The following is a 15549-nucleotide window of genomic DNA, read 5'->3' on the forward strand; positions in this document are numbered from 1 at the left end:
TTCCTTAGAGCCTGGTGAGCATCTTACCATGGGCTTATTTGCCATCAGGGCATCCTCTTCATGAAACATGTGTTCATGGCCTTTACCCATTTCCTACTTGGATTATTGAGGGTTTTTACTGTTGAACGTTGAGGGTTCATATATTCTAGAACCTGGTCCTCTGTCAGAAACACCTTAACGGGGTATTTCGCAAAGCAGAAGTTGTTCATTTTGATGAAGTCCAGTTTACCGATCTTTCCTTTTAGGGATGCTGCCTTTCATGTCAAGGTTAAGAACTCTTTGCCAAACCTGGAGCCCAAAGGTTTTCTCATGGTTTTTTTTTTTTCTGGAAAGTTTTATGTTTCAGATTTAACTTCCTGATCCATTTTGTGTTACTTTTCACGTCAGGTGTGAGGTTTAGGTGAAAGTCCCTTTTTTTGCCCAGGACTGACCCAGTGCTTGTCTCTTGGAAACGCTGTCCCTCCTCCATCGAGTGGCTTTCATACCTTTGTCCAAAGTCGGTTAAGCGTATTTTCGTGGGTCTGTTTCTGGGCTCTCGGCTGCGTCGCGATGGCCTGTGCCCGTCTTCTGCGGGGACCGCTCGGGACCATCCAGTGCTGATCACTGCGGCCACATCACAGGCTTCATGCCCGCAGGGTGACTGCCTACCTCATCTGCCTGGTTGGAATACAAATGGTGCAAATATTTCTATCATTGCAAAATAGAATATTGCAAAATATTCTGTCATAATGCACTGTGAAGCATCCCAGGTCTAAGGCTGGGGCATTGACCTCACAGGTCTTTCCTGGGTTTGAGCCAGATGTCCGGGCAGCGATCTTTCTCAGTTGTATTAACATCCACACACCTTCCTGCAAGTAACACTGTGATGGTATCTGTGGGAGCCGCCTCCCAGAGCCCGGTTTTCGGTTCACGGTGCTGTCTGTCTGTCCTGCAGGTCGGGGACATCGTCATGGTCAAGGAGGATGAGACCTTCCCCTGTGACCTGATCTTCCTGTCTAGCAGCCGCGTGGACGGGACCTGCCACGTGACCACCGCCAGCCTGGACGGAGAGTCCAGCCACAAGGTAACGTGCCTGTTGTTTGTGCCCCGTCGGAACCCGTCGGGACCTCCCCATCCACCCCAGCTATGCTCTTGTGGCCAGAAGCTACACCGGGCATGAGGCTCTGTGTTCAGGGAAAAGCCAGGGACTGTTTTCCTCTCATTTCCTTCTCCCTGTTTCCCACTTTCTTCCTTCCATCCTCAGCCCCCCTAACGACCAGCCTCTCAGGTTAACAGAAGCAACTCCATGTTCCTTATTTAGCTGTGTCATTTAGCAGTGGTACCCAGTTAAGGATGGAAGGAAGAGATTGTTGGAATTTTGAAGTTTTCATTTTACTGGTCAAAGTTAGTGACTTGACTGGACTGGAATTGTGTGAAAAGTGAGTCATGAGTCTAGATTTTGCCCGACTGTTACATCAATGAGTGTCTTTTTTTATTTTTATTTTTTTTATATTTATTTTTGGCTGCGTTGGGTCTTCGTTGCTGTGTGCGGGCTTTCTCTAGTTGCAGCAAGCGGGGACTACTCTTCGTTGCGGTGCGCGGGCTTCTCATTGCGGTGGCTTCTCTTGTTGCAGAGCACGGGCTCCAGGCGCGCAGGCTTCAGTAGTTGTGGCGCACGGGCTTAGTTGCTCTGCAGCATGTGGGATCTTCCCGGACCACGGCTCTAACCCGTGTCTCCTGCATTGGCCGGCGGACTCTTAACCACTGCACCACTAGGGAAGCCGTATGAGTGTCTTTTTGTTAAAATATCTTAGTAAGGATTTTCTGAAATTATGATTCATTTCTTACGCTCAATATGGAATTCTGTACCAGCAGCTAGTGCTACAAAATTTTAATTAACAATCACAAAAGAAGAAACACATCGCTATTAATTTTAAGGATTTCATTGTTTTAAAAACCTGGAAGCTTCCAAGGAGTTTATGAAAGTGAGCCTTGCTCTGAGGCTTTGGCTCCGGAAATGAAGCTCTAACAGTTCTAGAATGCTGCCCGTGGACACAGGCGATTCTATGCCGGGAAAGCACCAAAGGGTGCCCTAATCCTTTGTGGGTGACTTGGGGTGTCATCGTATGAGGCCCTGTGGGGTTTCCCACGTTTACTCTCACATTTTCTATGTAACGAATCCCAGGAGGGGGGACCCTTCTGGCACAGTCAGCTGTCAGGGAGAGCAGTTCTGGGCTGGAAAGTACTGGGTGTCCAGTGGCCTTTGGGGCTTGGGGTGTCGTGTCCCGTCCTCCCCGGCCCCGGCGAGCCGTGCACACCCGGCTGCGGGCAGTGGGCTGCCCTCTGCACCCCAACCCACAAAGGGACATCACTGCCTAGACGCGTCCCTGGAACAGACGCCACGAGCCTCCGGGTGCACCACTGCTGTCAGGGTGAGGTTTCACGGCAGTCACCCTGGTCCAGACGTGGCCCACGTCTCTGTGTTTGTGCTTGGCGGGGCCGGAGTCACCTGAACCCTTTCCTTAAAAGCAGAGGTCACGCCTACAGTTTTCACATCTGTAGGATGGGGGCAAACCTGTGTTCCAGGGGCTCTTGTGAGGCTATAATTAGGAAATGTCCCAAAGTGCCGGATGCACAAGTGCCTCCACAACGTTGCAGGGATGCTGTGATCACACCCCCTGTTGCTCTGAATCCTTTCACGCTTTGCCCGACACTTACTCATGGGAGACACGGAGGAGACTGCATCCCCTCCCCCGTCCCTCCTTCCTCTCTCTTCCCAAGGCTGGCCCACCCATCCACGCTCCCTGGGGCCCATCTTCTCAAAATGGGGTCCCAGACCCCAGTACCAGCATCGCCAGGGATCAGGTTAGAAATGCGGTTCTCGGGCACCACCCCAGACTCACGGCCTCAGAAGCTCTGGGGGCGGGGCCTGGGGTCCGTGGCCCCCTTAGTTTGAGGAGCCCTGGGGTCAAGGCCAGGTGAGGATCCGTGCAGAAAGCTGTGCTCCCCGGACAGTGACAGGTGAGGGCAGCTTACCATGCCTGCGACAGCTGTCTGTGAACCATATAAACAAAAAAGAATAGTTTAGGTCCCAAATTTGTTTCCTCATTCAGAGCCACCACTCTGACAGATGAATCCAAGTGTCCAGTTTTGAAGAAGAATTCTGTTAGGTGAGGACCCTGGCTAAGAATGGAAGAATTTCCTGGCACCTAATAGGTACAGGCATCCCGGTGGTACCTACAGTTCTGTAACCTTGTTACATCTGCAAACTCTTTATTATACACCCTGTCTCGTATGGTAACCAGGCTTTGTAACCAGGCTTATTTCTATGCCTAAAAAATTAAACATTGGTGCTGCCCAAGGACGGGAGGCCCCCGCTGCTGGGTTTGTCTTGATCATTTTGGCTGTGACTTCCCATTTCTTGTCAATCTGCAGACCCATTATGCAGTTCAAGACACAAAGGGGTTTCACACGGAGGAAGATATAGACTCTCTCCACGCCACCATCGAGTGTGAGCAGCCCCAGCCCGACCTCTACAGGTGAGCCGGCCTCCTCCTCCCCGGGCGTCCTCCCTACTGTCCGTGCCACACGGCCCAACCGCGTGGTGGTTTGGAATGAGATTGTAAATCACTGCTGAAAAATTAGGACCTGGTCAAAAATACATTACTTCTGTATTTTCATAGTCCAGCAACATTCCAATCCATAAATCTTAATACAAATATTTGAAAAGGCTTAATGGAATTAAATTTGTCAAAGAAAAATGAATTTTCTGTATTTTGAGGAAGTGACTCTAAGGGAAATCATTTAAGTCCTGAGCTAAATAGAACAATTAAAAAGTGGGAGGAGGTGGGGAGGAGAGGGGGAGGAGGGGGGGAGGAGGGGGGAGGAGGTGGGGAGGAGGCGGGGAGGAGTGGTTTAGCCTCACACCCCTGTGTTTCTAGTACAGGATCCCAGTCCTTCTTAGAAACGGGTCAGTGGTGAGGAGGGGGCTTCCCCAGAGCCGGGGTCTGGGGTCCTGCCCCCTCCCCAGTCCCCCGCTGCCCTGGCAGTGACCTGACTCTCCTGTCCCCAGGTTCGTCGGCCGCATAAATGTTTACAGCGATCTGAATGACCCCGTGGTGAGGTGAGGATTCCTGCTTCTTCTAAGCACTGGGTGATTTCATCTCTATCGTTCAATTAAAAGTGGATTCTTTTCCTGATGAGAGTTTTTCATCGTTGCTGTCCTGCTGGGTTTGAGGGGGGAATTCTGCGTGACCAGAGGTCCGGGTTCCACTCCACTTGCTGGCTTCTCTTGTGTTCACGTCTGGATGCGTTAACAGACGAACGCCCCCGGGGAGCATGTTCTCCCATGACTCTGCCGAGGGTCTTCTCACAGCCGGGAAGGGTGGGAGCTGGTCCAGCAGGCAAAGGGGAAGGCGCGTTTCCCCAATAGAAACACTTTTCATAACTGAACAGACCGTGAGTCTTCAGCTAGGCGGTGGAAAGGTTTCTGACTTGGGGGCCACGTTATTGGGCTGCATGAATCTGCCCAGACTCATCACTGGGACACAGCCTCAGTCTTAGACATTGGGGGATGTGTCTCCCAAGGGCTTGCCCAGGCTCACGTCCCCCGGGGACGGGGAAATCTGCTTCAGGGGATGGGCAGTGGCCAGTGCGGTCACAGGTGGGTGTCCACAGCTGCTTCCTCAGTGGCCTCGCCCCGGACCGCTGGCGGCAGAGAGCTGACTCGGCCCTGAGGTCGTGGTGCCCAGACGGAGCCAGCCCTGCTCACTGCAGCTGTGGCCTGCACTGCCTCGCTTCCGGGCCTTGGACGTTGTCTCTGCACGTGGCCTCAGGTCTACACTGAGGGAACTTGACTTCCAGTAGGTTTTGACATCGCTCTCCTTCTTCACAAATCCCACTAGTTAGAGAAATTATTTTTCCTCCAAGTTAAGCAGTCACCAGATTGTCTGTGTCCTGGCATTACCTTGTGTATTAAAGAAAATACTGGGCCAGAAGTAGGAAAAAAAAACACAGTGGGAAATTACTGCAAAATAAATCATCATGGGGTTTATGTCCTTGAAAGGCTCCAGAAATTACTTGTTTTAAGGAAACAGTTGGCACCCCTTTTAGCATGTTTTGATCACCATTCTTCATCAGCAGGTTAGCAGTTGCTTTCCAGAATCTATGGAGGCGTTGCCTTGATCTTTCTTAAATACCTATTGTTCTAAAGGTAAATGCCTAGTTACTTTGGAGAAGTAATGTGGATTTCTGTGTCTTGCGAGGATTAATTTGAGTTTAAACAAGAGTGAATATATTTGGACAAGAGTGAATATATTTAGACGGATCCATATTGCCAGCTAGTGAGGCTAGAAAAGTGAGCCCTGCAGGCTTTCCTTGTTTGATATTTGGACAAAGTTGAAGGCTGAGCCCTTTGGGAAGATAATTACCAATATATTTTGTATTTTGATACTAGTTCTAGTTTAGCTTTTGAAGTGTCTATATGATTCAGCAGACTTGTACTATTTGGGTATTTAGAGATGTTTATAAACTCGTGGTGTGGACAGTTATGGGTTATATATCTAAGCTCTCGGTCTTTTGGGAGTGATATTTCCTCATCCTCCTGTCCAAACTAGAAGTGAAGTACTTCTTGAAGTAAATTATTTTTAGACTCCCCAGAGACACTGTATAAAAGGGCCGTTTATTTCCATAAACACCTTGGACAGGAGCTGTCATAAGTGTTTGCTAACAGGCTGACAGTATGTAACACAAGCAGACAGCACGTGTGCAGCCGGGCACCTGTCCCGCGTGGCTGTGAGGCTGGGGGACACACCCTGAGGCCATGGGACAGCGCTGGGTAGGCCCGTCGGGTCGGGGGGGGCCTGCCAGTGCACCCCGCTGGGCAGCCCCCCTTTCTCATCTTCAGCCTGATGTGGCCCTGAGCTGGTTCAGCTAAGTATACTGAACGCATTTAAGCTTAGCACGTTCAGTGGATTCTCAGCCTTCCATGGTAAAGGGAAATTAAATGCCGACAAAGTGAAAAGCAAGCTCTAGCAAATCTCTCCCTTTACCCTCCGAAGAAAATCAGGAGAATATTGTAAATGGCAAAATCAGTGAATCTGAATTCTGCTTATTTCCCTTCTTCTCTTGGGAAACGAGAAGAAATTATTACTCTGTCAACAAAGGGGACAGCTGGACCACGAGCCCCTGCAGGCAGAGCGTCTGTCTGCTGCTCACTGTTGGGTCCAGAGTGCTTGTTCTTACACGAATGGTTTCTAAATTCCCCGGTCGCTGCGTTGGCCCCTGGAGCAGCAGTCCCTGGCTCGCCCCAGACTTCCAGGCCACCAGCATTCAGGGGCCTTTGGGGCTTGGCTGCAGTGCTTGTAGATGCCACGCAGGGCCTCATAGCCCCCTTCCCTGAAAGCACAACTGTGTTGTGTACGTGGAACCCCCGAGGGGGCGGTAGAAACAGCTGAGTGAGGCGCAGGCACCACTTGGTGTCCCCAGTGCCTCGGGCCTCAGACGTGAAGCCTGTTAGGAGCGGGTTTCCGGGTTGGTCCTTCGAGTGGCCCTTCTGACGAGTGCCCAGGGGCTGCTCATGGCACCCGTGGGGGCCCCAGCACCCTCGCTGTCGCCAGTGGAGCGTGTTTAAAGCCTTGGGGTGCGGCCCAGTGGGGCTGGGGCAGGGCCGGGGCCCTGGAGGAGCTGACTCTCCCGGGATCTCCCAGCAGACAGGTTCTTCCCTCCCCCCAGGGAAACAGCACGTGCTTTTACATGGGCCCGGCTAGCTTTCCTAGTCCAAGCACAAGCAGATCTACACTGAGACGGTCTCCTCTTAGAACAAAGTGTGTGGAGCCAGTGAGCTGCTTCTCCATCTTGTCGTGCCGACCTGCTTTCTCCATTGCCCTGTTTCTGGTCATCCTTATCTTTGCAGGCCATTAGGATCGGAAAACTTGCTTCTTAGAGGAGCCACGCTAAAGAACACTGAGAAAATCTTCGGTAAATGTTTTAATTAGTGAATTATTCATAATAGCTTCTAAACCAAGGACCCATTAAGCAGTTAAAATCCGTAGATTTAACTACGGATGAAAGTGTACCATGAAAGCATCTCTTTGTGCTTTGAGGGGCTGTGGATATGGCCGCGGTAATTTTCCTCACTAAGAAAACCATTTGCCATGTATAACCGCAATCCACAGAGCCGTGACACCGGAGAGTGTTGCTTGCAAATTAAGTGCCTGTAGTTTTTGACTCAAACGTAAACTTATATCTATGAAAGGATTCACAGAGTGTAGTTCTGCAAGAAATTTCCTTTAATGGCTGTATTTCTTTGCTAGTATTTCCCACGTCTGGTGGGTTACTTTTTATGTTTTAACTGAAACAACTTATAAATATACAAATGTGTCCCGTTGTTGGAAAACTCAATACATTAAAATCTGAACTTAAAAAGAAAGTGCGGATTGCTCTTTATGCAGAAAAAGAAAAGCATTCCTTTGGTCTAAAGAATCCTGTGTGACTTTTGATGAACAGCTAGCTTGCCTAGAAAAATTTAAAATATGATCCGTTTTGTCCAAAATTTCATTTTTATCGTGGCTGCGCATACTGTATGATGTAGAGCAAGACACAGTTGTGGTGTTGTTCTAACGTCTGCTCTGTACTTCATAGGTGTTGCTATTTACACGGGCATGGAAACCAAGATGGCGCTGAATTATCAGGCGAAATCCCAGAAGCGATCTGCTGTCGAAAAGTAAGCTTAGTGCCCCATGGTTCGAAACATGTAAAAACCCGTCCGTGGCTTCCCGCTGTCACAAACCCCCGCAGATGGGGAACCATTTTCCTCTTAGTCTTACTAGCAACTCCTTCATGGGATCTGATGGACAGTCAAGCGGGTTATTTAGACCTTAGATTGACAGTCTTACTTTGTGGGGACATAAATGGCCACGCACCCTCAGCCACGTCTGCAGGCTCCCGCCCGCGCGTGGACACTGGGAGTTCTGGGTCAAGGTCAGTTGTGGGTGCCCAGCATCTCCTCCCACCATTTCATGAAAAAGTGAAAGTTCAGTCACTTTTCTGATACGGGTTCAGTGAGGAAGACATTAGCAGAGGGAACAGTCTTCTTTTCATTAAATGGTAAAATCCTGATAATAAGTCAAGGACACAGTTGAATTTGTAAGAAAACATGGCCCAGAATGATGCCTTCTTTGCCTCTCGCGAAAGTGTGTCCTTGACTTGAAGTGACAACTGAGTGTCCACGTGTTGTGTAATAAAGAGCTCTGGGCTCCTGGGTGATTTGTGGGGAGACTCTTGGGGCATCGTCTGTCTGCTCCTGGCAAGTCGACCTTGAAATGTGGTCCTGGGTCTCTGTCCATCTGTGGCTGCATCAGATGTGAACTTGGACAGTTGCTTCTTATTAAAGAAGAATGCTTAGTTTCCAGATGTCTGCATTGACAAGTTGGTTTCAGAAATAGATATTGGAAAATCAAACCTTCTTCATAAGCTCCTAAGATACCCGCTAAGGATTCAGCACTTTTCCTATGCGGAGGGCATTCGCTTCCTCCCTCCCTCCCCGCTTCCTTCGTGTTGATAATCTCCAAGTTTGGAGCTCACTGGCTGATGCTCCATGGTAGAAGAAATTGATTTCTGGGTGTTCTTTGAATTAAGAGTCCTAGACCACGCAGAAGCCCTGTGAGCAAGGCTGTGCCCTCCTGTCTATCGCAGTTCCCTGCCCTCAGCACTTTCCCTGGTGGCCCCAGAACACACGCCAGTGCCCACGGAGCGTACTCAGATGTAGACGAGCTTGCATTTTCACTTTTACCGTGACAGGTCGTCGGGGGAGTCCTTTAAAACCTGTTGTGCTGTCCCTGTCTGTTCACAACATGTTCGTGCTGACGTTTGTGAGGAAGGCGACGCACAGCTCAGGATTCCTCGGGGAACGGGAACTAAGTCACCGCCGCTGTCTTGTGTTTCAGATCAATGAATGTATTCCTCATCGTGTACCTCTGCATCCTAATCAGCAAAGCGCTGATTAATACCGTCCTGAAGTACGTGTGGCAGAGCGAGCCGTTCCGAGATGAGCCGTGGTACAACCAGAAGACGGAGGCGGAAAGACAGAGGAACCCGGTATGGAGAGCGGCTCCGCGGGCTGTCGCTATGGAAACGGGGGGAGGCCGATGGGGTCTAGGTCGATGAAATCTTTGTAGTAGACGCGCTCATCGGTAGTGAAGGCGTCCGCTGCCTGCCCCGCCCCCGGCCCCGCAGCTGTAGACACTGGTTGAGCCTCCTTCTTTGGGTATTTGAATAGTGAAGTCTGAAAAGGTATCGGCTTCCATCCTAGATTCATAAGGACACACCTTAAACACTTAAAACTCAGCGCGGTGACCTGTACTATAAGAGGGGCTGAGTAGCTGCTTATTAGTGAGATACACGGTCCCTAATTAGGTACTAGATGAATGAAAGGAGCATCTCGATGATGGGAAATTACGATAAGAATTGGTTTCCTATTTACGTAGGGGGATTTCGGCTCCTTTGTTCATATTCATCAAAAATGTTTTCCCCCAAACCAGTGTGTTAATTTGATGAAATGTCCTCTACTTAAAGCAGTACAGTCTTCTGGCTGGGCCTACTGCGTCCACCTGAGCGGTGCGCAAATCCAGACCGGGATCCACTCAGCTCAGTGCAGGGCCGTGTGCAGATCCCAACCTGGCCCCCACTTCCTTCCTGTGTTTAGTCTGGCCTCCCGTGAGACAAATGGCTCAGAAATAAAGATAAAACTATACAGAAACACCATTTGTACAGACCCCTAAATTCGGTCGTTTATCAGACTCTTGAGGGAAACTTGGAATACTCACAGTATACAGCGTCCTGCGGGCTCTCAGCTGGAGACCCACCCCCGCTCCCTGCCATCCCTGAGTGTGACTCACAAGTGACGTAATCCACCCCCCATGCGCCCCCCACAACCAGCAGCGCAGATGTCGGCAGCTCCTGTCCCGGGCCTGCCACGGCGCTCAAGTCGGGTGCAGGAGACAAAGCCGACGGCCCCCGCTGCCCCAGTGGTCTTTACCTTTGGGTTTGAAGCACTTGGTTTAAAAACCGCACTTGTTAAGCTGTGCCTGACTGACCCTAAGATTGGAGCTGTCGTGACGCTGGCGGGCGGTGTGGGGATCACACTGCCTTCTCTCAGTTTCTCAGAGCCTTCACGGACTTCCTGGCCTTCATGGTTCTCTTCAACTACATCATCCCCGTGTCCATGTACGTCACCGTGGAGATGCAGAAGTTCCTCGGCTCCTACTTCATCACCTGGGACGAAGAAATGTTTGACGAGGAAACGGGGGAAGGGCCTCTGGTCAACACCTCGGACTTAAACGAAGAGCTAGGACAGGTCAGGTCTCCTGCGTTGTCTTCTCTCCCTGGCCGGCCATTGAGCCCCTCGCTTTTATGTCCCCAGGTTTCTAGAAGCTACGTGAGTCTTGTCACGCAGGCAGACCATCAGGAGGGTCAGATGGGAACGTTTCCATTTCAGCTCATGCATCGAGATACAACCTATACCTAGTGAAAGACGGCGGCAAAGTGGCTTTTTAACTTGATGTGACAGTGCGGGGTGCTTTGGGGTTTACAAGTTATGCAGATTCATCACAGTAACTCACTGCCGTAAGCTCATCCGTGGCCCTTCTAAGTGGTGCTGATTCTGGGTTTCAAGGGAGAGTTAGCGGTGAGCCTGCTCACAGGGGCTGCCCTCGGCGCTCCCGGCCCACCTCCTCGGCCCTCACGGCCCCGGTCCTCATTGTCAGGGTGGTCAGAGTGAGACCTGAGTCTCAGTCTCGCGGGGTAAAGAGTTCAGAACTCCTCCCTGAAGCCCTGCTCCAGGCTGACGGCTCGCGGCCTGGGCTCTGCATTGGCAGCTCTTGACCTGTAAAGTGGGCGTCATAACAGGTACCCGCCCTGCAGCATGTCCCGCGGACAGAACGTGCAGGTGGGAGCCCAGCAGGATGGGGAGAGCGTGGACTCGCCGGGACCCTCCGCCCCTCCCGGGCCCGCAGGTCTCTGATAGCCGGCGGCGGGGGCTCGGGGGGGACCCGTGTTCCCCACAGCTCTCGAGGTGCCCACAGGGTCCGGGATCCCCACCTGCCTTCAGTTCGTCGAGATCCAGGATTTAAACCCCCTGTAGTTTTCACACTTGCCACAGTTTTCTATCCGAGATTCTTGTCCCTTGACTTGTTTGAATTCTGTCATCTCCCAACCCTTAAACGATGCTGCAGGCTTGGACCTCCCGGGCCTTATGGGATAAGCTCATCCCACCCGTACCCTTGATTTTTTGGTCAGATCGGATCCAGGACCAAGCCCCCAACCCCTACCGCATCTCTGTCTTTCCATGAGACGGAAGGAGAAAAGTGTAGAAAGTCCCCCCTCGGCCCCCGGAGCCAGGCTGTGTCCGGACACTCGCGTGCACGGAGCTTCGGACGTGGGCGGCCAGCGTGCTCACTGTCCAGCCGGGGAGGCAGCACGGTTGGGTGAAAGCCTCGGAAATCTCCGTTCTGACGAGGCTGCCTTGGGGGGTCCGAGGGCCCTCGAGGGACAGCAGCTCCCAGCCGAGCCATGTCCGCAGGTGGAGTACGTGTTCACGGACAAGACGGGCACCCTCACCGAGAACAACATGGAGTTCAAGGAGTGCTGCGTGGAGGGCCACGTGTACGTGCCGCACGCCATCTGCAACGGACAGGTGCTCCCCGCCGCCGCCGCCATCGACATGATCGACGCCTCCCCGGGCGCCGGCGGGCGGGTAGGTGGCCGCGCTCCTGGCCGTGCGTGCTGCTGCTACCTGTCCACGGGCGGGTCACGCAAGGGGCCAGGGGCGCCTCCTGTCCTGGGGTCCAGGACAGATGCTGCCCTCTGGCGACTCGGGGGAGAAGAGCTGTGAGTGTCCCCGTCTGCACAGGCGTCCGCAGGTGCATCTGGCCGTCACATCAGGGCTGGGGCAGCTATCACCACGTGGCCAGGTGGGGAAACCGTGGGCTGAGAGTAGAGGGCCCTGCAGACCATGAGCTCACACACAGACACACAGACACACACTTGTTCACATACACTACACACACACACACACACACACACACACACACACACACACACACACACACACACACACACAGGTTCTGTGGCTCCAGGTCTCACCCTCCCCAGGAGGGCCGTGACCCTCAGTGGCGGTCGCCCAGGAGACCGTTCCAGAAGCTTTTGTGGCTGCAGAGCCTGCATGGAGCCCCAGGGGACTGAGGTGGCCCGAGTCACCTCTGCTTCAGCGGCCTTTTGAGAGCCGGTGTGCATGTGCCTCTGGTGGTGCAGAAACGGCCTCGGGGGAGGATCAGGTGGTCTGTGGCCTTGCGGGGCGTCCCACCTGCCTCAGCTGCCCACCTGGCCTGCGCGAGGCCAGCCCAGCCCTTCTTGACCCCCTCAGTCTCGGTCACACCCCAGGGTGCGGGACGGCTTCCGGGAACCCGGGGATCACAGGCCCGTCTCTTCTTGTGGCCTTGAACCCGCTGCCTCCCTGAGGTCCGTGTCCGTCTTCATCTGGACCGCAAGAGCGGAGGAAAGGCAGCCGGATTCCGCTGCCACCGCCAGAGGTGGAACTAAGACTCCCTAACCCCCAGGGCTGCAGGCCCGGCGTTGTTATTTACCGTCTTCTGTTTGGTCTCCTTGTTTTGAGCGGGTGTGCCATAGAGTTGTGGGTTTGTGCTGCATTTGTAGGAGAGGGAAGAGCTGTTTTTCCGGGCCGTCTGTCTGTGCCACACCATTCAGGTGAAGGACGACGACGAGGTGGACGGGCCCAGGAAGTCGCCGGACTCAGGGAAGCGCTGCGCGTACATCTCGTCCTCGCCTGACGAGGTGGCTCTGGTCGAAGGCATCCAGAGGTGCGTCTCTGGTCCCGGATGCGAGGGGGGTGCGGGACCTCTCCACCCCGACCACAGGCTCGTCCTGGAAGCATCCTGTGTTTGGAGCGTTCTGCTGAGAGGGCGGTCACTGCCTCTGTGCCCAGGGCTTCCCCCTGATTCCCACAGTGGTGCACGCGGGTCCCTCCTGCTATCTCAGATGGGTGGTTTTTCCTCCTAACTTCTGCAGTAACTTAGTTAGAGGACATTCCAAATAGTCACAGGCTTTTAAAGATGCCAACAGTCTTGGAATCCCTTTATGACAGGTCTTCCTCATCCATCCTAGAGAATTGATGCCCAGAGAGATATCAAGCAACTTCCCCAAAGTCACACAGCATGGAAAGGGTGATACTGGGTGCTGGGGTTCTCTCACTGCTCACTTCCCATGTGTCCTATTGTGCTAACTCCACCTCCTTCGAGATCTTGTTATTGGGAGTGTTTGCTGCCTCGTGACATGGGGTTGTAAGCAAACACTTAGAAAAATACTTTTTTCCAGACACATGGCATAATTTTCATCAGGGAAATGTTTTTCCATTCTCACAGCTTACGACGCTGACTTAATACTGAAGGTGCAGGATTTATACTGTACAGCACAGGGAACTAACCCAATATTTTATAGTAACTTGTAATGGAATATAATCTGCAAAAAGAACTGAATCACAGTGCTGTACAACTGAAACTACAACAATATTGTAAATCAACTATCTTTCAATTTAAAAAGTGCTAAAGGCCAGGCTCACCTTCCCCTTTTGCTGCCGTAGTGAGTGGGCGCCAGGCACCTCTCCTCTACTTGGAGCCATGTTGTTGTTGTTGGCTAAACTATGTGTTTTTCCCATGCAATGTGAAAGTGACATCGGGTATGTACATTGTGTCACCACAGACCTTTATTCGATGTACAAATTCACACATACGTAGGTGAGAGTTCTTGAATCGAGATTTCTCTCTCCTTGGAAAACGAGTGCTCAGGAATCAAGGCGCATTCAGTCATAGAGATCACCCTCCAAGCAGCCTCTCCTTCAGCCTGCCAGCTCCCGCCAGGTCAGCGGGACCCTGTCCCCATGGTCCCATAGTGTCTTCCTAATATGATTAGGGCTGTTGCCATGTTAGCGTATGTCTCCACCTCCACGTCCCGGAAGCTCCTTGAGTCCAGAAGCCAGGCCCGGTGGCTCTTTCCCATCCCAGCCTGGGCCCGCGTGGGCGGAGCCCTCATACGTGCTGGTGCAGGAGGGGGTGTTACAGATGAAGTGCCCCGTGGCCCGTTGGTTGAACGGGGCTATAGTTTCCTCATCAGTAAAATGGAGCGTCTGCCTGGAGATTGACGGGCTCCCAGAGTCCTTCCAATTCTGACGTGGTAACCAACCTCTAAGCAGCCCCACTGATCAGTAGAGACAGGGACCAATCCTCAGACCTGCTGCCGTCCATACCCGCCAGTAAGAAGGCAGCTAATTGGCGTGTGGTGCGCCAAACGGTTGGGTGAGCCGACACTCCCTGGGCTCTTGGAGCATGTTCTGAGACAGCGCTATAATTTCCCGACTTGACAATGCAGTTTACAGCCTCTTTTTCTGGAAGCATTTCTTTTTCAAAAGGAGAGCTTTCCCAAAGTGTAAAATGGAAACATGCTATAAAGGAGGACCATCAGGGTCCACATTAACTCCCAGGTATGTCTTCTCCTCTGCAGATTGGGCTTCACGTACCTGAGGCTGAAGGACAATTACATGGAGCTGCAAAACAGGGACAATGACATTGAGAGGTGAGAACCTGCATGGTCGGGATGGTAGCACAGGGCTGTCTTTACAGAGCTCTTTCCTGGAGAAAAGACCAAGTTCTCTGCACTCCGTCCATCACTGATTTTCCCTCTTCCCCGTAACCACCCCAAGAATGTCACCGAAACGCCTGGAGAAGTTGAGTCGGACGGTTAGAGGAGAAGTTGGGTGGCGGTGTGCCTTCAGACAGGCTGGGGTTAAGCCACACATTGTCAGTTTTACTGCAGGAGTTGACAAAGCTTCTAGTACATTCTGACACCCCCAAGGCCGAGCTCTGACTCCCCACGAGAGGGCCAATGTAAGCCCTTCCCCCGGGAATGGCCCTGGAATTCTGTGTTCTCAGAGCAGGTTCCCAGTCCGTGGAGCACGGGGTCCTATAGAAACACTGAGCCGTAGCCTTGGAGGGACTAGATGGACGGGGGATGTTTCACTTTCCATATCGACTCTTAGGGACCATCTAGTCTAAAACTGCTGCTCCCAGAGACAAATGGCATGTTCTGATTTTGACTCAGAGGATGGGGTCATCCATCTCTCCTTGCTAAATAAACATCAATGGGCAGTTACGGATATGGCACACGTGGCAAAGAATGTAAGATTAGGTGGTGATGGTCTCAGAAGAGCTGGATTTTACATTTTTGCTCTTAAGAAAAATAAACTCCCAGGCTGCGGAGGTGGTGCGCCCCTCGACTCCAGAACGGCTGCTGGGCCCCAGGCCCGCCAGGTCATCTGGGGTTCCTCCTGCAAGCACTCGGGGCCTCTGGGCGCCATGGGGTCACCCCTGGGAGGGCAGAGGCATTGCTGTCCGGCTTCTGGTTTCCACCTGGAAAGGCGAGTGGGAGCGCCCCTGAGGCCATAACCGCCGCCCGGTGCTCCAGGACCCCCAGGAGCCAGCTTGTGGGCCAGCGGGGCCGGCG

General features: G+C 52.5%; 1 protein-coding gene across 1 annotated transcript in view; it reads left to right on the forward strand.

The window, feature by feature from the left end:
• The window catches only part of ATP11A (ATPase phospholipid transporting 11A), a 120911-nt gene that overhangs the window by 72644 nt on the left and 32718 nt on the right, over positions 1 to 15549 (forward strand). The window contains 10 exon segments of the mRNA XM_082602035.1: positions 935 to 1063; positions 3415 to 3518; positions 4052 to 4102; positions 6893 to 6957; positions 7621 to 7702; positions 8925 to 9075; positions 10136 to 10333; positions 11558 to 11731; positions 12691 to 12854; positions 14551 to 14622. Coding sequence (XP_082458161.1) covers positions 935 to 1063; positions 3415 to 3518; positions 4052 to 4102; positions 6893 to 6957; positions 7621 to 7702; positions 8925 to 9075; positions 10136 to 10333; positions 11558 to 11731; positions 12691 to 12854; positions 14551 to 14622 — 1190 coding nt within the window.

The sequence above is a fragment of the Mesoplodon mirus genome, assembly GCF_964341445.2.
Source record: "Mesoplodon mirus genome assembly, chromosome: 17".
NCBI classification, from domain to species: Eukaryota; Metazoa; Chordata; class Mammalia; order Artiodactyla; family Ziphiidae; genus Mesoplodon; species Mesoplodon mirus.